We start from the raw sequence: 21,414 nt of genomic DNA, 5'->3' as shown, positions 1-21,414 counted from the left end.
ATATCTATAATCTATCTATAATGGACAGTAACTATATCTATAATCTATCTGTGATGGTCAGTCACTATATCTATAATATATCTGTGATGTCAGTGACTATATCTATAATCTATCTATAATGGACAGTAACTATATCTATAATCTATCTGTGATGGTCAGTAACTATATCTATAATCTATCTGTGATGGACAGTAACTATGTCTATAATCTATCTGTGATGGTCAGTAACTATATCTATAATCTATCTGTGATGGTCAGTAACTATATCTATAATCTATCTGTGATGGTCAGTAACTATATCTATAATATATCTGTGATGTCAGTGACTATATCTATAATCTATCTGTGATGGTCAGTAACTATATCTATAATCTATCTGTGATGGTCAGTAACTATATCTATAATCTATCTGTGATGGTCAGTAACTATATCTATAATCTATCTGTGATGGTCAGTAACTATATCTATAATCTATCTATGATGGACAGTAACTATATCTATAATCTATCTGTGATGGTCAGTAACTATATCTATAATCTATCTGTGATGGTCAGTAACTATATCTATAATCTATCTGTGATGGTCAGTAACTATATCTATAATATATCTGTGATGTCAGTGACTATATCTATAATCTATCTGTGATGGTCAGTAACTATATCTATAATCTATCTATGATGGACAGGAACTATATCTATAATCTATCTGTGATGGTCAGTAACTATATCTATAATCTATCTATGATGGTCAGTAACTATATCTATAATCTGTCTGTGATGGTCAGTAACTATATCTATAATATATCTGTGATGTCAGTGACTATATCTATAATCTATCTATAATGGACAGTAACTATATCTATAATCTATCTGTGATGGTCAGTCACTATATCTATAATATATCTGTGATGTCAGTGACTAAATCTATAATCTATCTATAATGGACAGTAACTATATCTATAATCTATCTGTGATGGTCAGTAACTATATCTATAATCTATCTGTGATGGTCAGTAACTATATCTATAATCTATCTGTGATGGTCAGTAACTATATCTATAATATATCTGTGATGATCAGTAACTATGTCTATAATCTATCTGTGAAGGACATGTGTTTATCAGACATGTCAACACGTTTTACGCAGTTTACCTTTAATTATCTGACACCATGTTCAGTGCAGACTATCATATAAATTCTAACAAGAATAGTTGATTCTCTGTCAGTAGATGACGTAACAGACGCTAGCTGCTACAATCACATCTCAGTTTAAAACACTCAAACGAGCTTTTATGTTGTTAAAACACCACTGGAATCACAGATGATGGTTTTATTAATGTAAACGGGTAAATGAGCTCATGTCTTACCTTGCAGCTGTTTGACAAATATAAAAGTTAAAACGTGATCAGGATCAGAGACCCCGACAACAAAAATCAGTTTGGAGGCGTCAGCTGACCCAGCGGATTTTCACAATAAAAGAAGATGAAGGAAATAAAAAATAGAATAAAAAAAGCCACTAAAATTCGTATTTACATTTTCACACGTTCAAAACTGTAGGTCTGAGTACAGGGAATTACACCTTAATAGTTTCTGTAGTGAGTGTCTATATTTACTCCAAAATTAAATCATCCACCACCATTATCCATCTCAGGGACTCAAAACACAGCAGCTGTTAATTTAATGTAAGCAGTGGCTATTCATACGGTTGCCGTATCAATATATAAATATTCTATCCGTACGCAGCGCCCCTATTTGACCAGTTTAGGTCACGTGAAGGTCGTGTGACTAAGAACGAACCTTACCCTAACCCTAAAAAATGTTGCCATATTGGGTCATAACCTAATCCTAATCCTAATCCTAACTCTAAAACGTACTTCGGTAACCGTACCAATAGCACCGGGGGTTGTCCGTACGGCAACCGTACAAATAGACACTTTTTTAATGTATAGTGCAAACTGCTCACTCACATTTATGATAAAACTCCAAAATCACTAAAGCTACTAAAAACATTTCATGAGATCTTAGTTTTAACATTTACCAGTATGTACACAAAATATATAGCTCCAATCTGTGTTGTTTTGTTACATGTGAATTTTATCAATAAAGGTTTATTCTATTTTATTCTATTCTGTTCTCACCTTTAAACACTGGCGTAGTAAGGCTGACAATAATGTCCCACAGTCTCTTTTTTCAGCTTCTTCAGAATAAGTAAAGCTGTCGATTCTCAGCAACAAACAGATTAAAATGGCAGCATTTCATTGTCTCTATAAATAGGAAGGCTGGTCTCTTTAGTTTCTCTTTCACTTTCTGTACGTCATGAGGAAAATTATGCCCATTATATAACCGTTAGTTTTGACCAAGTGATTTGATTGGACAAGAGCAGACAAGTGACACCCTATTGAGCAATAGAGGGTTGGACGTCCAGTTATTTTTTAGACCTAATTCCAACCGTCTGGTCTGTTTTTAGACAGAATCTAGACATTGCACTTTAATCCATAATTCAACTATTTATTAAAAAAAAAAAAACAACTATAAGGTGCATAACTCATCTCCAAATACTGAACTAAGGCCAAGAACATCACCCCTCTATTTTTTTTACGCTTCAAAAAGTAGTTAATAGTAGTTAGTAAATAGTAGTTAGTAGTAATAGTGGTTAAAGAGTTTCTATCACACAAAGATTTGTTTACATTATTACTTTATACTTTTGTGTTCAGTTTATTTTTAATTTTTTGTATTTGTTTTTTGAAAAGTTTCCTATTTTACTGTTTTTATGGTCGATGTTTCTAAGATTAGAAATAAATAATATATAGCTATATTCTGAATGAAAACTGTACTGTGATTGCAATTACAGTGGACTGATATTTACCAAATGTAGATCAGTGTTAAATTATGAATAAACATAACATTAGAGTAAAAATGTATTGTAAAAGGTCCAGAAAGAGAAACAACATTGCCAAAATAGTCAGAACATCCTGGGAGTACATGTATCAGGGTAAGCACTGAGGGTAAAGTTTGGTGTCTTTGTAGAGAATCTGGGTCTACAATACTTTTTTGGCTATTTAAATGTTTCTTTAGAATATTTTCATAAATTGACAAATTGTCATTAATGTATTAGATGTTTATGAAAAAATGCATTAATGATTTTTTTGTCAATTTATTAAAACATTGACAAGAAACCATTGGTTTTTTTTTTTTTTTTTTTAGATGTCTACTAAAAATGTCCGAACAGTGGTATAGAAATGAAAGTTTTTTAGACGTCTAAATGTAGACTAGACCTCTAATAGATGTCTAATCAATGTCTAAGTCTAGACCTGGGTTTATATTTGGTATATGCATGAACGTCAGGTGAACGTCTAAAATGTAGACGTCTAAATTTAGACTATTGTACATTATTCAAACATCTGTGATGTCTATATATATATATATATATATATATATATATATATATATATATATATATATATATATATATATATGTATGTTTAGACGTCTAATATACGTCTAGACTACATTTAGATGTCTAAAAAACTTTCATTTCCATATCCCTGGGAGACCAATTTAGACTAGACGTCTAAGGAACATTTAGACGTATAATAGACCTAAAAATGCTCAGTGGGACAACAGCTGGGATTTTTTACAGACAAGATCACTCCACTGTTCAGTCGTTCTAATAACAGTGAGTCAAATGTCAGTGTGTTGCCTGGCAACAGCTGTTGACTAATAAAATGTGCCTGTAGAACTGTTGTATGAATATCTATAGTATATATAATATATAATATCACTTACATGGAAAAAAATCTCCTTCTCCCTCCAACTACTAACAGAATGGTTTACAAGCTGTGGTCAAATAAGATATTTTGGATATAAATTGGAAAATGATTTGTTGCTGGATTGTCTCTGTATCTATTTGTATATTACATGTGTACACCCTCCTCGGTTTTGGTTGTAAATAGTTATTAAAGTAAAAGACTCAAAAATGAAAAAACAAGAGAAAGGGATACACTGAGAGAAACGTGTTATAAGTAAGCCATGAAAATTCTATTAAAAATGTCAATTACAATTAAACACAAAACTGGGGAACCATTTACAGTACATTTTGGCATCACAACCCACTTTTTTTTCTTTTTTTTTTAAAATTCAACCAATGAAATTTCATTTTTCAAAAATAGCTGTTGAAAACACACTGACATAATTTTTCTTAAAACATAAGTGTATATATGTATATATTTTCCTGTGAAACATGCATTTCACAGCATGCCTGTCAAAAGAAAAGTTTCTTTCAAAGTAAAAGACAAGTCCAACATTAGAGACATTAAGTATTTATATATTTTTGACCAGCTGTCTGCGACCCACCCAGTCCAGGTCCTCGACCCACTTTTGGGCCCGACCCACCAGTTGAGAATCGATGGCCTAAAAGACCACAAGGTTTATTGCAAATAAATAACCATTTTCAAATACAATGTCTTGGTAACCCTTTGGGGAATCTAAGTTTAAGTTTACTACTAATACTAAACTATGGAAGCCCAAAACAAAACAAAAAAAAAACTAGGAAAATTAAGATATACATATATTTTTTTATCTAAGTCATAATTATGAGATACATGAGACAGTATCTCATAATTATGACTTAGGTGCCCCTGCACAACAGCTTGTGCATGCTCACATTCACATGTGGTTTTTGAAAAACTGACTTTCACTGGAAATGTTGATGTTTTTGCACCTCACAGGAATCTAAAAGTGAGCTTTATGGGGTTTATGCGTACTTGTGCATACGATGCAGTGAAATAATGTGAATTGTGTTTTTATGCACGCTATAATCAGTCACATCAGTTGACGCACAGTTTCTCTGTCAGTAATTATCCCTCCCATCCAACATTTTTGATGCATCCATTTGTAGATGTGCTGCCTGCCAGACTTTTGCAACTGACGGTCGAAAATAGTCTATAAAGGGCTATAAAGGCTGATAAAGATCTATAAAGGTCTATAAAGGCCTTTATGGGCCTGTAAAGGTCTATATAGGCCTATATAGGTCTTTAAACGTCTGAAAAGGCTCATAAAGATCTATAAAGGTCTATAAAGGCCTATATGGGTCTATTAAGGTCTATATAGGCCTATATAGGTCTATACACGTCTGAAAAAGCTCATAAAGATCTATAAAGGTCTATAAAGGCCTATATGGGTCTATAAAGGTCTATATAGGTCTATAAAGGGTTATAAAGGCTTATAAAGATCTATAAAGGTCTATAAAGGCCTTTATGGGTCTATAAAGGTCTATATAGGCCTATATAGGTCTTTAAACGTCTGAAAAAGCTCATAAAGATCTATAAAGGTCTATAAAGGCCTATATGGGTCTATAAAGGTCTATATAGGCCTATATAGGTCTATGAAGGTCTAAAAAAGCTCATAAAGATCTATAAAGGTCTATAAAGGCCTATATGGGTCTATAAAGGTCTATATAGGCCTATATAGGTCTATGAAGGTCTAAAAAGGATCATGAAGATCTATAAAGGTCTATAAAGGCCTTTATGGGCCTATAAAGGTCTATATCGGCCTATATAGGTCTATAAATGTCTGAAAAGGCTCATAAAGATCTATAAAGGTCTATAAAGGCCTTTATGGGCCTATAAAGGTCTATATAGGCCTATATAGGTCTAAAAACGTCTGAAAAGGCTCATGAAGATCTATAAAGGTCTATAAAGGCCTATATGGGTCTATAAAGGTCTATATAGGTCTATGAAGGTCTAAAAAGGCTCATAAAAATCTATAAAGGTCTATAAAGGCCTATATAGGTTTATAAAGGTCTATGAAAGACTATAAAGTCTATATAGGCCTATAAAGGTCTAAAAAGGCTTATAAAGATCTATAAAGGTCTGTAAAGCCCTATATACAGTAGGTCTATAAAAGCTATATAGGTCTATAAAGGTCTATATAGGTCTATAAGACTATAAAGTCATGACTTAGTATCATAGTAGTACTAGGAAAAGTAAAAGAATCGTGATTTTTAAAAATCTTAGTCATCATTATGATGTAGTTTCCTTATAATACTAGGAAAAGTAAAATAATAACGGTTTTAAAAAAAAATAGAAGTTTTAATTATGACTTTGTATCTTATAATTATGAGATAGTTACTCATATACTCTAGGTTTCATAGTAAGAGATGCTATGATTTATTTTATTTAAATTATTTTAAATTATTATATTTTATTTTTTTTATTTTTTTACTGACATCTGTCTGAAAAAATAGATAGATAAATAAGTAGCAGTGCCACCGGGCGCCGCTAGGGGCGGTCTGGTGCTGGTAACGCACCGCTGCGGGATCGGGAGCAGAGAAGAAGTGAGGAGATCCGGTGCTGAGGCTGTCCGGTCCCCGCGCTGACACCGGCCACAACTATCTATAAAACTGTGCCGTGGACCGTCCGGTCGGAGCCTAAACCTCCGTGAGGTGGACTTAATGTAGTGCTCTCATGTTAACGGACCGAGCTATGTCTGTGGTGTTTGACGGGAGTCCACTGAAGGCGATGCAGAGCTCGCTCAGTGTCACAGCGCAGACTGTCCTGAGGTGAGGACTCACTCAGTGCTTTATACTCAACTAACGTCCCTTCATCACTACCATAGAGGAATACAACTCTGTTCCACTTTACTCATCCTGGTAGAAGTCGTTTTTAGGGACAGAGCAATAATATTTGACAACAACGAGATCCGTAGATTTTAAAGGAGCCGTAGAAAAGCTTTTATTGATCATGCAGTGGGGAAATGTACGGTACTGTCATTACAGCTCAGATAAAGTGTTAAAAAAGGCAACACAGAAGACCCAAAAGACACCTGAAAAATAGTGCAACGAAGGAGATAAAATAAACAATATAATAATAATAATTTTATTTTTTGTCAATATATATAATGTCAAAAGTATAAAGACTATATACATATTTACAAGCGGGGGCAAGGAGAGATGTCTTAGACCAGTTTTTCTCAAATTGGGGTCATACCTGTCAAGTTTGGGATTTGAAAATAAGGGACATTTTCTGGCGCCCACTACCAGCCGTCCCACCTGCCCAACCAAGCTACAGTATCCCTTATATTTTAATATAGATGTACAATAAATCTAAAATACTCACTTATCTACCACTTACTAAATACAATTATGTGATTAGAATCTGGTTGGTTGACCTTGATTAACATTAAAATGCTGTGAACATTCCTACTAGGGCTGGTGATATGGACCAAAACTCATATATTAATATATTTTCTCAAAATAGTGATATATGATATAAATCTAGATAATTTTATTAAATAAAGTCTGACCAGAAAGACAATTCTGGGTTAAATTTGCTGATGCTAAATGCTCCACAGGGACATTTATTAACAAACATCTGCACAATATGTGACACTCATTAATCATCTAACTGAGCTTTGCATGTTGTTCTGAGAAGTAAAAGCAGCGACTCCTAAAACTAGTATTTTGTTTCGTATGATATATGAAATATTATAGTTTTCTATGTCGCCAAAATATAAAACTCGATACATCTTGAATCTCGATATATCGCCCAGCCCTAATTCCTGAATTATAAAACAGCCTAAATAAAAACATAAATGTGTATATGAAGCACATGTGTTTATTTAATATACTTATAGTTTATATACAAGTCAACACATTGTATATTTACTGGTAATTTCACATTGCTTGTTTTTAAGTTAGATATTAACATTTTATTTTCATGTGGTTCTCTGGTATTCACTAATGACTTATTAGACACATTTATTACAGACTTTACATTATTTAACACTTTATAAAACAGTGTATATTTGTGGAGCTTGTGATTGGCTGATTTTTCATGGTGACTTACCTTTCCTTCCTCTGTGGTAGACGTTAAAATCTCAGTTATTAATCTAACAGAACGTGTAACTGTGTCACATCCTGATGGTCTTTAGGAAGATAAACTCTCTGTTCCAGTTTACAACATATTTATACCAGTTATTTGTTTTTTTTGTAACATCTTCATTCATCATCTCTGTTCTGAGTTGTTTCCGGGTTTGTTGCCGATGTCAGCACTAATCTCGTGAGAACTGTCACTCAGGCCATTTCAGGTGGAAGTTCTCACAAGGCTAGTGACAGCGTTCAGCTCAGTAAGGCATCTTTTAATTATTACATTAAAATACGGGATATTTACGGGAAAATACTAATACAGGAAGATGGCGGGAAAGAGGGGTAAAATACGGGATGTTCCCGGCCAAAACGGGATACTTGACAGGTATGATTGGGGTACATGTACCGCTAGAGGTACGCGATGGCACTACAGGGGGTACTTGAGAGAGAGAGGGGAACATTAGTAAATAAAATAATTAAAAACATGGGGTTTTGTAATGTTTGTTTTTAGTAAACAATTACAATCACACTGAATATTACCAGCAACACACAAACAAAACAACAACAAAAACACACAAAATAAGAGCAACAACAAAATACTCAAAATGACACCATAAAACATAAGAAACAAATAAAAACACACACACAGAGAGAATAATTTAAATAACACCAACAACACACAAAAACACACACAAAAAAGAAAAATATGATGAATAATAAAAAGAACAAGCAACAAAATACACAAAATGATACAAAAAACATACAAAATGGTGATGGTTCTAATCTCAATTAGAACATGAACTGAAAAAACAAGAGTCAGTCTTGGTTCCACACCAGGAGGGAGATAACAGGAAATAGTACAAACTATAGAAATAAATCCATTCAGGAGACACTAATATACTGTTTTATTGCACTTATTTACAATATAAAATGTGTGTTATCACTCATTCATTCCATCATTATGATCTATAGTTGTTTTTTCTCAGAATTCTCAGTAGTAGTCGGACATAAGGGGGTACTTGGATTCAAAAGTCAGACAATAGGGGGTAGTTTCTACAAGTTTGAGAACCACTGCCTTAGACCAGTGGTTCTCAAACTTGTTTGGCTCTCACAAACCCTTTGTCCGACTACATTTTGCTCAGAATACTGTGGGAAAAAAACACTATAGAGCATAATGAGTGAATAAATGAGTGATAAAACACATTGTAAAGAATCAGATTTTGTAAATAAGTGAATGAAACACGTTTTAATGCCTCGTAAATAGAATTATTCCTACAGTTTTTATCATTTCTGGTCCCTTTCCGGTTCAACCCTTATATTTTCACTTCATGTTCTAATCAAGTTAATTTCCCTCATCATTATTATAAATATAATTTTTAACTAAAAAATAAACAACATGAAACCCTATACTTTTTATGCTTTTATATGCAAATTTTCCACTCTACTATTGATGTGTAAAATCATGAGGTTATACAATAATACGTCATTGGACAAGTGTGATCAACAGTTTTTGCAACATTTTCAGAAGTGTCCTTTGTCAGTCTGTTTGAGCTAAGCTTTTTGATTATGGAACATGCTTTTGTTTGGTAGGTGAAGCAAATTACTTCACAGACTGCATTGATATTGAATCTTATTTATTAGAGTACGGCAATATATTGAGGCAATATATTGAGATTCAAGAGATATATATTGAGTTTTCTATTTTGGCGATATAGAAAATGACTATCACCTATATTGAGATATTTTTTTATATACAATCACAGTACAAATCACATCATGCAAGTATTTAATATTATTAACAGAGTGCTTTCAAACAGTGTCCTTCTTTTACAAATGTCCCTATTTCTGATGTATGTTATATCTTATTTTGTATTAAAATACTTGTTTTCAGTGTCACTGCTTTTGTTACTTCTCAGAACAGCATGAAAAGCACAGTTAGATGCATTGCTGAGTGTGTCCTAACACAGACCTTCATCTAAACAAATATCACTACAGAACTCACTCACACCTGCTGTCCCTTAGAGGAGAATGAACCAAAGTGGCACATTTTGTGCAGCTGTTTGTTAATAAATATCCCTGTGTGGCATTATGCATTAGCAAATTAACAGATAATTGTCTTTATGGTCAGACTTTATTGATTCATATCGTATATCACCGTTTTGAGAAAAATATTGAGAGATGATTTTTGTCCATATTGCCCAGCCCTAGATTAGATTTGTTCATTTGCAGTTACTTTTGTTTTAGTAACTGAGATTGTATTTGCTTTGTTTATCTCCTCCATTCCACTTTGATTTCAGTTTCTAAATCTAGTTTTTTACTCCAGTTTGCTGAAGCAGAAACGTTTGTTTCTTTTTGTTTTTAAAATGTATTCTCATCATCATGCATTTGTTTGTCTACTCATTGTCCATCTACTTTCCCTCCTCCAGCACCCAAGAACTGTCTCAGGAGATCAAGTCCTTCATCAATGGCGTGGATGCGATCCAAGGCCGGAAGCTCAGCGTCCGAGAGCACGCCCGATGTGCTGTACGTCTGCTGCGCTCCGTGCCGGCCTGTCGGGAGGCGGTGCTCGAGCATCTGAGGGGTGTGTATGATGAGCACGTGTCTGCTTTCTTGCATCACCTGGAGACGGACGGCAGCACCAGTTCTGGGGTCAACGCCAACCTGGAGGACATCATACAGGTGTGGCTTCACAGCAATTGAGATTATTTCTCATAGTCTAGGTTTCTTAAAGGGTACCTATAGTGAAAACCTTTATAACAAAAATGTTTAATGTATTACCAATAAGCAAAATATGTGCACCGTTTTATTTTAAAAAAAAAAACACACACACACACATTAAAAGGACTTTTTAGAACGATTTTATACTTTGGGGCATTAACTATGGAGAGCCGCCATTTTGGTTTAGGATATGATGCACGTTCATTGATCAGTCCAGCCTGTTGCTTTAAATAAATGATGCATTGTGGGAAGTAGAGGTGTAACAAGTCCATTTACATTTTGGGAAGTGTAGTTTTTCTGTTTGCTCTCGGCAGCCGTGCATAACCTCTCCCTTAGTGATAAAAGTGCAGCATTCATTTTATGAGAGGATTAAAGATCACCTTTCTCAGCCTCACAGGCAGAGCTGATAGTCCCAGCATAAACAAGGCTGTGTAGTTAGGTGTTGGAAGTGCACAAATATGGCTAGCGACTGCTATCATTGGGATGCACCGAGGATCAGCACCTGACGGCGCCCTATTGAACAGGTGACAGCTCATCATTTAGTCACAAAAAAATCAGAGAAAACAATCTGGTGGAGATGCGATTATTGCCATGACACTCGCCCAAAATATCCCCTGTAAGCGGAAACATAGTAGTGCTCTGAACAAGTACGTTTACAAGCTGCATTGAAACTTTCTATAAGAGAATTGTCTGGGACATGTCTGATTTTAGACGTAACTTCGGCTTCGTGCCCATTAGTTTAGGCAAGGTAAGGCAAGGCAAGGCAAATTTATTTGTATAGCGCATTTCATATTCAAGGCAACTCAATGTGCTTTACATGATAAAACATTCAATTGTTTAAAATCAATAAGAACATTTAAAATCATCAGTAAAATCAATTAAAATCATCAGTAAAATCAATTAAAATCATCAGTAAAATCAATTAAAATCATCAGTAAAATCAATTAAAATCATCAGTAAAATCAATTAAAATCATCAGTAAATTCATCATTACATCAACAACATGACAAAAAATTTCTCTCTCAATCATATGCAGTAGAGAAAAAAAGTGCCTTTAACTTTGATTTAAAAATGTTCACATTAGATGCTGACTTCAGCTCTGCTGGCAGTTTGTTCCACTTCTTTGCAGCATAACAACTAAAAGCAGCATCACCATGTTTACTGTGAGCTCTGGGCTCCACTATCTGATCTGTGTCCATAGATCTGAGAGACCTGCTGGGTTCATACCTGACTAACATATCACTGATGTATTCTGGACAAAACCCATTCACAGATTTATAGTCCACAGATCCCTCTCAGAGCAGCTAGACTTGAAGCGGTTCTTCCATATCACCGAATTTTGGCCGAACGGAAACATTTTAGTGTGTATCCCGTACCGATGTTATGCAGCCAATGTCTGGCTAACTTTGACTTAGTGTCGTTATTTGGCTTAACGACGCAAAAGAAATGTTTCTGTGGGGTTTATCCTCTTGTCATTATTGCAACCTTTGGTTTTACACTCCGCCATTGTTCAGAAACTGTAGACCAATAAAACACTGTTGCCTAGCAACAGCTGATTGGAATCAACGAAAGTGCGTCATATCCTGTGCAAAATGGCGACTCCCCAAGGTATAAAATCATTCTAAAAAGTCATTTTAATGTGTAAACATTTCCGCTGCAGGTAACCTTTAAACAAGATCCCTGAGCAGCAGTTTTCCTTAGGAATGAGTACTACCCTGTTTTGGTGTTCTGTTCCTGATCTTGGTTTTTGTGTGTAGGAGGTCCATGGCGTGCTATCAGAGTTCATTCATCTCAACCCCAGAGCCTGGGCCCCTCTGGTGTCGGCCTGGGCGGTGGACTTGCTGGGACAGCTGAGCAGTAAGCACGCTGGGCGTCGGGTAGCCCCACACTCCTCCAGCCTCAATGAGCTCCTCCAGCTGTGGATGTCTTGCGCCGCCACACGCTCCCTGATGGAGGCGTACTCCCAGTGTTTGGCTGCTATGCTGGCCTGGTGCCCCGACGCCTGCGTGGATGCTCTTTTGGACACCTCAGTCCAGCACTCTCCACACTTTGACTGGGTCGTTGCTCATATTGGGTCAGCCTTCCCAGGCACTATCATCAGCCGAGTGCTGGCGTGTGGACTGAAGGACTTCTGCTCCCATGGTGCCAAGGAACTGGTGGCTGTGGGCGAGAAAGGCAGCAGGGTGCCCAAGATTGGCTCAGTTGTGGGCATCTTGGGTCACCTGGCAGCGCACCACTCAGACAGCATCAGGAAGGAACTGCTCCGGATGTTTCAGGAGAGTTTAAGTCCTTCTAGCCCAATGTCGCCCACCTCATCTGCAACATCTTGGGAAAGTTCTCCGCAGCTTCGCCGTGCTGCCGTGCCGTTCCTCTTGCAACTGGCTGCAATGTCTCCCAACCTGTTTGGAGCCGTGTCTGCGGAACTGGTGGAATTGTTGCGCCCGCCCGTCCTGCTCCAGCTACAGGCTCTGTTGCAGGGCCTCCCCAGAGAGCAGCTAGACAGCATGCTGAGCCTGGCCGTGCACCTCATCAGCCAGAGCCCATCAGGAGGAGCCAGAGTCCTTCGCTTTCTAGCCGACACCGCGACTCCAGCTTCAGTCATTATCTCTGGCCCGACGCCGTCGCCTCATGAAGGAGTCAGAGAAGGCTGCGACCGTCTCCTCCAGATGCTGCTCATGCATCTTCATAAACTGGTCTTCAACCGGTCTGAGGGGGCAGATGTGAGCCCTCACAACATGGCCTCCTCACAGCCGCAGAGGGTGGTCCCATTCTTGCAGGAGCTGCAGTCCCTCGTTGGTCAGCTGTGTGCGGAGACGCTGCGGCTGGAGAGAAAGCGCCACCTCTGGCTGCACCAACTACTATGCCTGTTGTCTGTGTACGGGGGTCCCAGTGTGGCCACTGAGACCCTGTGTCAGCTCTTCACTCAGGCACGGAACCCAGAGGAGCTGGCCCTGGCCTGGCAGCTCCACACCACGCTCTCCTCCTGCATGGCTGGCCTGGTTCCTGCAGCTATCGCCCGCTGCGTGGCCCAGATCCACACACACACGCTGGGGCCCCGGCAGCTGAGGCAGCTGCTGCTCAACCTGGCTGCTGCCATCCAGAGCCAGGATGAGGAGAGGAGGGAAGCAGCTGGAGCTCAGTCGTCCATGGCCGTCCAAGTCGGAGCAGCGGTTTCAGGACACCTTCACGACTTCGGGCCGCTCCTGCTTCATGGAGATCCAGCTGTTTCTCATGCTGCGGTACACCTGCTATCCCGCAGTCCACTCCCTCTCACCTTCACTCCATCCCATCTACTCCTGCTCTCTCGTGCTGCGGTCACTCATTTCTTTCTGACACTCCGGAGAAGAGGAGAAAGCGGTAAGGAGAGCAGGGACGCTGGACAGGCGGACGAGGCTGTGAGCTGCTCCGTGCTCCTGCTGTCTCGTTTTGCTGCATATTCGTCACTCACACTCAAAACTGTTCTCCAGCAGCTGGTGGAGGGAGCACTTCACAAAGGAAACGCTGACCTGTTCGGTGGAAAGATTGCAGACATGTCGGGCGCTCCTTTGCCTTTCCCGTCTGCGTCCCCTGACCTGGGAGCGTCTCTCTTGGACATCAACTGTCAGTTTGGTACTACCGTCAACTTCTCTGGCAGCGTGTGGTCGGTGTTTCATGCAGGAGTGATTGGTAAAGGGCTGAAGGCTCGCACCACACAGCAGCAGCCGGACCCAGCGGGCGTCATCCAGGTCAGTTTTATAACTGTACTGTAGACTTATTTTTTTATTAAAGGCAAAATATTTATTGAATGGGCATAAATGTGATAAATGGTTCTCCTAGTGACTTTTAATTATTCTTTTCCCCTCTCATTATTCCTGGAATCTCTAATTCCTCTTAATCCAATCATGTCAATAAAAAAATCTTAGCATAGCCCCAACAAACAGTGCTGTATAGTGTATGCATGTGCCTTGTATACCCAAGAACACAGGTGACTCCAAATTGACTAAACCTGACTAAACTTGACTTTTTTTTTTTTAAAGCTTTGGAACTTATTGACTTATTTGTACATATATCTCATTATTATCGATTGCACATTAAATACACGTGGTGTAAGAAGGAGCACTACCGCAGGTCATTCCTCCCATCCGTCATTAGACAGTACAACACTAGCATAATCTGAAGTCTATTATTTATGTATTTTTTCCCTTAATTTTCCTTTTTACATTTTTGTCTTTAGTTTTATTTGCTTGCTTGTTCTCGGCATCTTTGCTGCTGTAACTTGAATTTCCCCACTGTGGGATAAAATAAAGTATAATCTAAACTAATCTAATATTTGAAAGCCCCAGAATGAGATTTCTAGTGAGATGTGGCAGGTGCTTAAAGAGTAACTAAACCTCTGCTTTCTGCTGACCTGCCACTAGGGGGAAGTTAAAAAAACTGCCTTGATTATGGGCGTTACTCCTGAAGCAGTAACACATGCTCAGTCACGGCCTCACGGCGCTGCAGTGACAACTGAGCTGTGCTCAACTACTACAATCACAGGCACACAGGATACTGACGTGAACCTTACCCCCACACACACAATCCCACAGACACCAAATCACTCATTGGCAAACAGCCCTGCTCTCCAGCCATGAGCCTCCCACCGCCTCACACACAAACCAGGAAGACACACACAGCGACAACAAGTACATGCACGTCCGTTAATGATGCACGATGGTCCAAATGATACAATATAATCTGTCTCGAACTGTCATAGCCTGCGTTCAACCCTTAGAGGGCAGTCACTCTGACATTTTACAACTAAATACCCAAATACATATGTATTCAGCAGAAAAAAGTGGGTTTTGGGTTTAGTTACTTTAAAACCAGCATTTACAGTATTTGATGTGTTCCTATTGTCTCCTAAGTGAAAGTGAACGTTAAAGTCTTTGTAGTTATGGTAGTTGTTGTTAATTGTTCGTATTGGTCTTGCTGCTAAAGTCGTAAAACTGTTTATCTTCCCTTAACAGAACATCCAGACTCTGTTAGCTGTGGTGATCCAGTGCTGCAGCTCCTCTGGACTCAACGGCAGCATTAACGGCTCTCGATCTTCATCTGAAGCCGATGAGCCCCCGCCCATCAACGCAGAGGCAGCCAAGGTGGTGGCAGTCACTCTGGTGGAAAACGTGTGTCCAGACGTGGCCAACGGGGAGCTGTCCTGGCCTCCAGAGGAGCACGCTCGCACCACGGTGGAGCGGGACATTCACATACGCCGCTGCTTCGAGGCCCACCCGGTGCTCTTCCTCCTGCTCCAGGTGGTGGCCGCTGGGCGTCCGGCCCTCTGCTACTGCTCAGCTGTGCTCAGAGGGCTGCTGGCCACCTTACTGGCCCATTGGGAGGCATCCCGTGAGGCCTTGTCTACGGACTCCCCATGGCACCTCCAGGTCACATGCCTGCTGGTGTCCTGCATGGGGGAAGGCCAGCTCCTGCCTCCTGTGCTGGCCAACGTCCACGAAGCTTTTCCTCACCTGACACCCTTTGAGGTGCGGCTGCTGCTCCTGGCTGTCTGGGAGTATGTGAGGGCCAACGGGCCCATGCCACAGAAGTTTGTCTTTAACTCAGAAAAAGGCGTTTTCTGCAGGGACTTTTCCCGAGATGGCGACGTGGCCAGATACGTCACGCCAATTCACAGCGTCCTCCATAAAAACATTGACAGACTGGGTCACCTGTGTTGGCGCTTCCAGCTATGAGGGCGTGTATAAAGCAAACTGCTGTGTTACATTTCTCTAAGACTGGAGTCCTGTTGCTTAAGTTCAGTTTCATACAAGTAAAGCTGTGTGTTCTGAATGCTTTTTTTAGTACTTTTGGTTTCTAACTGACTTCCGTCGCATTGACATTAAAAATGTGTATGTTTTCTCTGTTTGAACTGATTCTCCAAAGTGTTATTTTGCTTTGATAAACGACTCAACTCTGCTGATACATTTTAAGTATTTTTGAATTCTTTTTCAGATTAATTGTTTAATGAATGTCTACCAACAAGCCGTGTGTCACTCGTGTTAATAAAAAAAAAATACTGCTGTTTGATCAACTTTTACATAATAAAACCACACTGGGCCCCAGAATGTGCATAATGTTTTGCTGTCATCACAGGACACTGTAGCACGTTGCTATTGTGTTTGCATTATTCATACTTAACACCAACTGTTGTCCCTTTCAGATGTGGCTTCCTGGTTTGCAAAAGGAATTTAGAAAACAAGTAGAAAGAAATCCCTCAAAACAGAAACGAAACAGACTACAGTACTACCTAAAAATTATATAGTTTTGTACATTTTTTTTATATATATTTTTATGGGTGTGACTTATTGAAACTCTAAACCAGCATTATTTAAGCTTTTGTTAGTCACGAAATATACATTATATTTTTCCTTTTAGTCAAAAGCAGTTTTTAAAAAATAATCAAAACTGAAGTTCACAGTATCATCAGTGCAAGTGATGTTAAAGAGCTTTGTCATATGTGTGAATGATTGATTTACAGTGTTGATAATAATCAGAATATGCAGAAAGTGCTTCCTGAATAGGTGGGTTGTACTGGGGTCAATGGTTTGCTCACTGGGGGAATGCTAACGTATCTAAGTGCTGGTACAGCTTGGTTCTTTTTATGACATTCTCGTTAGTCTACTACATTTATTTTTGTAACTGTAAAAAACAAACATGACAAGACAGACCCAACGCAGCCAAACTCATTTTAGTTTCAGTAGTTTGATCTCACCACAGATTTTATGCAGGAAAACAGGTAATTTCATCATTATTGTGCCCTCGTTTGCACTTCTACGTATACATAAAATACAAAATATGTAAGAAACCAACAATATCCATGACAGCATATATATCTGTTACTTTCTAAAGGAGACTGTAATTACTACTATTGAAGTAGTCACATAAAATTTAAATGGTAATTTTTTTAACGAAAATAAATAAATTCCACTCATTGTTTTATATGTGTAGATCAAGCCTTAGGGAATCAATGTTTGTGACACAGTTAGGGGTTTAGAAAACAAACAACTTAAAAAGTATATGACATTTGGAAAGAGTAAACATGATTTGACAAAAATGCAATGGGGGTACATGGTACAAACCAGACACTGTGTTCTATGATTATTAGAATAGAATAGAATGCTTTTATTGTCATTATACAGAAAGTACGTAGTGCAAGATACAGAGAAAATAAAAAGACAGATAAGTGTATTTACAAGGGATAAATCAACCGTGACAACAACCTTTTACAACAATTACATAAAGTGAAATGTGTGCATAAAGACATACATGAGTTTGACGTTTTCGTTTGTCATGTCTGTGCGCGTGTGGAGGATGCAGGCAGTGAAATCCGGGACGACACTGATTGGTTCCTGGAGATGACGTGTCCATGTGTCATAGGCCACGTATTGAACGAGGCCCCTAAGGCCCGCCCATCATTATGACCCAAACTATAAAAAATAAAGTCGAGGGGAAAATACTTGGTCATTAATGTGAAAAATGTAGTTCGATGAATACATACATAGTGAATTGACCAGATGTGATTATTCATGTCAGTTGTTTACGTTGTCATTTTTTCAACAATCTTCTTTGCGACTTCAAAGGGGCGGAGCCACGCAGACGCTTAATCAAGATGGCCTCCATCACTGCGAGGTAAGACAAAGCCGCTACGCTGATTCATCGTCAATTTAACTTTAATTCGCTCTACTCTTTCAGTGCATCTGCACCACGTCATATAGCCATGTGTGTAGTCTTCACATGGTTACGGCTACGTGTTCTGCTTTGTGGTGTTTGAAGTGAAGAAGTCGACTTTCCCCTTTGAATTGAATCAACTGCTTGACCAGCTCTGCGCCGCCATCGTGCTATAATATCCTTTAGATATGTTTGACGAAGAAGGATTCTGTCTGAGTCTTCAGTTAACCATGTTGTAATTTTAGGGTTTATGTTTCAGTGTTTTGTCCCCTTCCACGCTCAGCAACAGATAAGTTAGCGGATGTGATGGCTAGCTAATGCAATCTGTGCGGTGTAGCCGATTAATTGGTAACCAAGGCATTCGGTGAACATGAAATTCAGAGTAAGAGAATTATTCAGAGGTCAGGTTCACTTCAGATTGTTTATCTCTTTCTTAACATTTGTACTATCTACAAATTTATCACATAAATAATGGTAAGGCCTGATGCTGTTATTTCCAAGCTTTACGAAGCAAGTGCCCTATTTAATGCATTAGCTAATAGATTCAGAACACCTGGCTCAGCGTCTAATCACCCGGATTTGACAGTGCGGTGGTTTTCATGCTAACATTTACTGATGCTCTGTAGCTTTAACAAGCGACAAATAGTCACATTTTTAACAACCTTAGCGATCAAAGTCCACTCGTGCCCCTCTGTGTTGTGTAGTTTGTGTGTGTGTGACCTCTGGGGTGTTTGAAGCATTGCTCAACCAACTGTAAAAGGACAAATACGAGTGGATTTAGGTTTCACCAGTATTTCAGGTTGAGTTCTTGGCTCAAAATCAGCCTTTTTTTTCTCGATATTGCACTGCTCATAGTCGGTTAGTATTTATTTACAATGCGCTTTCATGTACAAGGAAGCAGCACAAATGGCTCTACATCATGTGTCAAACTCAAGGCCCGGGGACCAAATCCAGCCTTTTAAGGCATCCCCAGGAGAGTTTAAAAAGTTAAAAAAAAAAAAAAGCAGTGGTAAATATTAGTAGACTATTCATACGGAACGCCCCTCATTGGCCATAGGTGCACATGTACCGTCAGTTTTATTTTACCTCATATTATTTTTAGCTAACCCTAACCCAGGAAATACCCTAAAATTTAAATTTATTGTATTATATATTTTTAAAGGTGGAATTTGGTGTGTTAAATGTGTTACAATAAAAAAAATTTAAAAAAATGACAAAAGCTGGATTTGAATCCAAATCAGCAGAAGAAAGAGTTCTTGTGTCAGGCGTGTTAGACCACTCGGTCATCCTGACACGGTGAAAAATCACAGGCACATTACGCTTACCTAGGTATGTAGAAAAGATCCGGAAAATGTACATTTCCGTATCAATAGGCCCCGGGACTATTGATCTGTATCAATATTCAATTGACACTTCGGAAAATATGAGTTATTGTGTAAATGAAACTCAACACATTTTTTTGCTGGGGTTCACAGTTTTCCTGGTGCTTATATTGCATGATTGCTGTCATTTTTAATGTTAAACTTTCCTCAAATTATTACATATTTCCCTTAATTAAATACAAAATGGTAGAAATACTAGGACATTTTAAGTGAAGACCCAATTGGGGCTGATACAGTATCTGAGTTATTGCTTGGATATGGTTGTTTTCGTACATATTTAGTCATTTATGTATAAACTAGGGCACAATAATGTTGAAATCACTTGTTTTATGGCATCTACGGCTCACTTGAGATCAATCTACTCCGTATTTGGCCCCTGAACTAAAAGTAGTTTGACACCCCTGCTCTACATTAAAAATGTTTATGGAGAAAATCACCCCTTATCACACTTGACATGTTCCCACACTGGTTAGAAACATTGGAAGAATAAACTTGGACAAATAAAATGTCTTTTTGTCATCTCATGATTATAGTTTTTTGTTTTGGGTCTTCTGTTTTGTTTGCATTTGTTCTTTTATAAACAGCAGTGGTTTACCCAGTGTCAAACTCCTATGAGTAGGGTGTGTCAGTATTAATAGTTCAGATGGTCATGGCTGTTAAATGTAAAGCTCTCGCTGTTCTGTGAAGGATGACGGCCGTCTTGGTGCTGTGGCTTGTGGCGTGCCTCACTGGGACTTGGGCTGTGGACCGGGGAAATTTCAAGACTTGTGACCAGAGCTCCTTCTGCAAGTGAGTACAAGATGCATCAGTAATGTGTAGTTTGAACCAGGGTTGGTGTCATTTATAATTGTATTGGGTAATTAATTATAATTATGACATAATCGTGAATGAAAAAAAATTGGGTTCAGTTTAGAGCTGCAAATAACGATTATTTTTGTAGTCGACTCATCTATTATTTTTTTCGATTAGTCGACTAGTCACGATTATGTTTTGAAGCATATGTTTTGGACAGATTTTTTTTTTGCACACATGTTTAAATCCTTCTACCTGTGAACGTGTCCCTGTTCTGTGACCACATGATTTTATTGAGCGAAATTAAAACAATGACAAAACATTAGGGATGTAACGATTCACTCAACTCCCGATACGATTCGATTCACGATACTGGGTTCACGATACGATTCTCTCACGATTTATTTTACAAAATGGGACTGTAGACAAAAATTTTTTTTTTGGGAAAAAAACTAGAAAATACTATTTTCCTTTTATTTTTCATTGTCAAAAGAATTCCTTGATAAACAATTCAAAACAATGCTATTTAACTAAAAATAAATCTTGAATGAAATAAATAAAGGAATAATACAAATGAAAATGAAGCCTATTAATTTAAATTCTGGTTCTATAATAAACAATGTAAAACTGCATAATAGTTCTTTTTCTTTTTAAAAGTGCAACTGAAAATGTATTTTTTGCCTTAACAATTGGACTTTAAAAAAAAAAAAAAAAAACATATTTGTTTGGACCAGCAGAGGGCGCTGGTAACCCAGTGGTCGGTTGGCATGCAGATATCTTGCAGTGAAGAAGAGAAGCTATGCTAGCAGACAGAGCTAATAGAAAAACGTGACTTTTACAGATAATCAAGTAATATTACAGATATTTTTTCGGTGCTTAAGGGGTAATGAATCATTTATTAACATATTTAAGAGTAGAAGGCGGCCAGAAAGAAAGTATTAGCAGACTCCGCCCGCCGCCTACACTTGTGGATAGC

The 21,414-nt window shown here is 38.3% G+C and overlaps 3 protein-coding genes across 10 annotated transcripts in view; 2 read left to right on the top strand and 1 right to left on the bottom strand.

Annotated features, from left to right (window-relative positions):
* Nucleotides 1–2,276, bottom strand: part of LOC114470527 (retinoic acid receptor responder protein 3-like) — a 33,756-nt gene extending 31,480 nt beyond the window's left edge. For 4 of the 5 annotated variants that reach the window (XM_028458743.1, XM_028458746.1, XM_028458745.1 and 1 more), the window contains exon 1: nucleotides 1,367–1,455. The gene's annotated coding sequence lies outside the window, so the exon portion shown is untranslated. Of the gene's footprint in view, nucleotides 1–1,366; nucleotides 1,456–2,137 lie in introns of those variants that run through there. The other variant, XM_028458744.1, reaches the window with a different exon arrangement.
* Nucleotides 2,277–6,340: 4,064 nt separating this feature from the next.
* On the top strand, nucleotides 6,341–16,643 carry ints5 (integrator complex subunit 5). The gene is made up of 4 exons (XM_028459604.1): nucleotides 6,341–6,558; nucleotides 10,290–10,542; nucleotides 12,339–14,306; nucleotides 15,570–16,643. Exons 1-4 carry the CDS (start codon nucleotides 6,464–6,466, stop codon nucleotides 16,287–16,289), a joined length of 3,036 nt encoding a protein of 1,011 aa, XP_028315405.1. The 5' UTR covers nucleotides 6,341–6,463; the 3' UTR covers nucleotides 16,290–16,643.
* Nucleotides 16,644–18,028: 1,385 nt separating this feature from the next.
* ganabb (glucosidase II alpha subunit b) overlaps nucleotides 18,029–21,414 on the top strand; it is a 29,600-nt gene continuing 26,214 nt past the window's right edge. For all 4 annotated transcript variants that reach the window (XM_028459417.1, XM_028459416.1, XM_028459415.1 and 1 more), the window contains exons 1-2: nucleotides 18,029–18,225; nucleotides 20,334–20,435. In XM_028459417.1, the coding sequence (XP_028315218.1) occupies nucleotides 18,206–18,225; nucleotides 20,334–20,435 (122 nt within the window). In that variant the 5' untranslated portion in view covers nucleotides 18,029–18,205. The remainder of the gene's footprint in view (nucleotides 18,226–20,333; nucleotides 20,436–21,414) is intronic.

The sequence above is a fragment of the Gouania willdenowi genome, chromosome 10 (assembly GCF_900634775.1).
Source record: "Gouania willdenowi chromosome 10, fGouWil2.1, whole genome shotgun sequence".
Lineage (NCBI taxonomy): Eukaryota > Metazoa > Chordata > Actinopteri > Blenniiformes > Gobiesocidae > Gouania > Gouania willdenowi.
This window is presented reverse-complemented; position numbering and strand designations above follow the sequence as displayed.

What these genes read in the sequence shown, in the direction of transcription:
- ints5 (XM_028459604.1), top strand. Translation starts at nt 6,464, where the DNA reads ATGTTAACGGACCGAGCTATGTCTGTGGTGTTTGACGGGAGTCCACTG. An exon ending in ACAGCGCAGACTGTCCTGAG is followed by an intron (nt 6,559 to 10,289) that starts GTGAGGACTCAC and finishes TCCCTCCTCCAG; the next exon opens with CACCCAAGAACTGTCTCAGG. An exon ending in ACCTGGAGGACATCATACAG is followed by an intron (nt 10,543 to 12,338) that starts GTGTGGCTTCAC and finishes TTTTGTGTGTAG; the next exon opens with GAGGTCCATGGCGTGCTATC.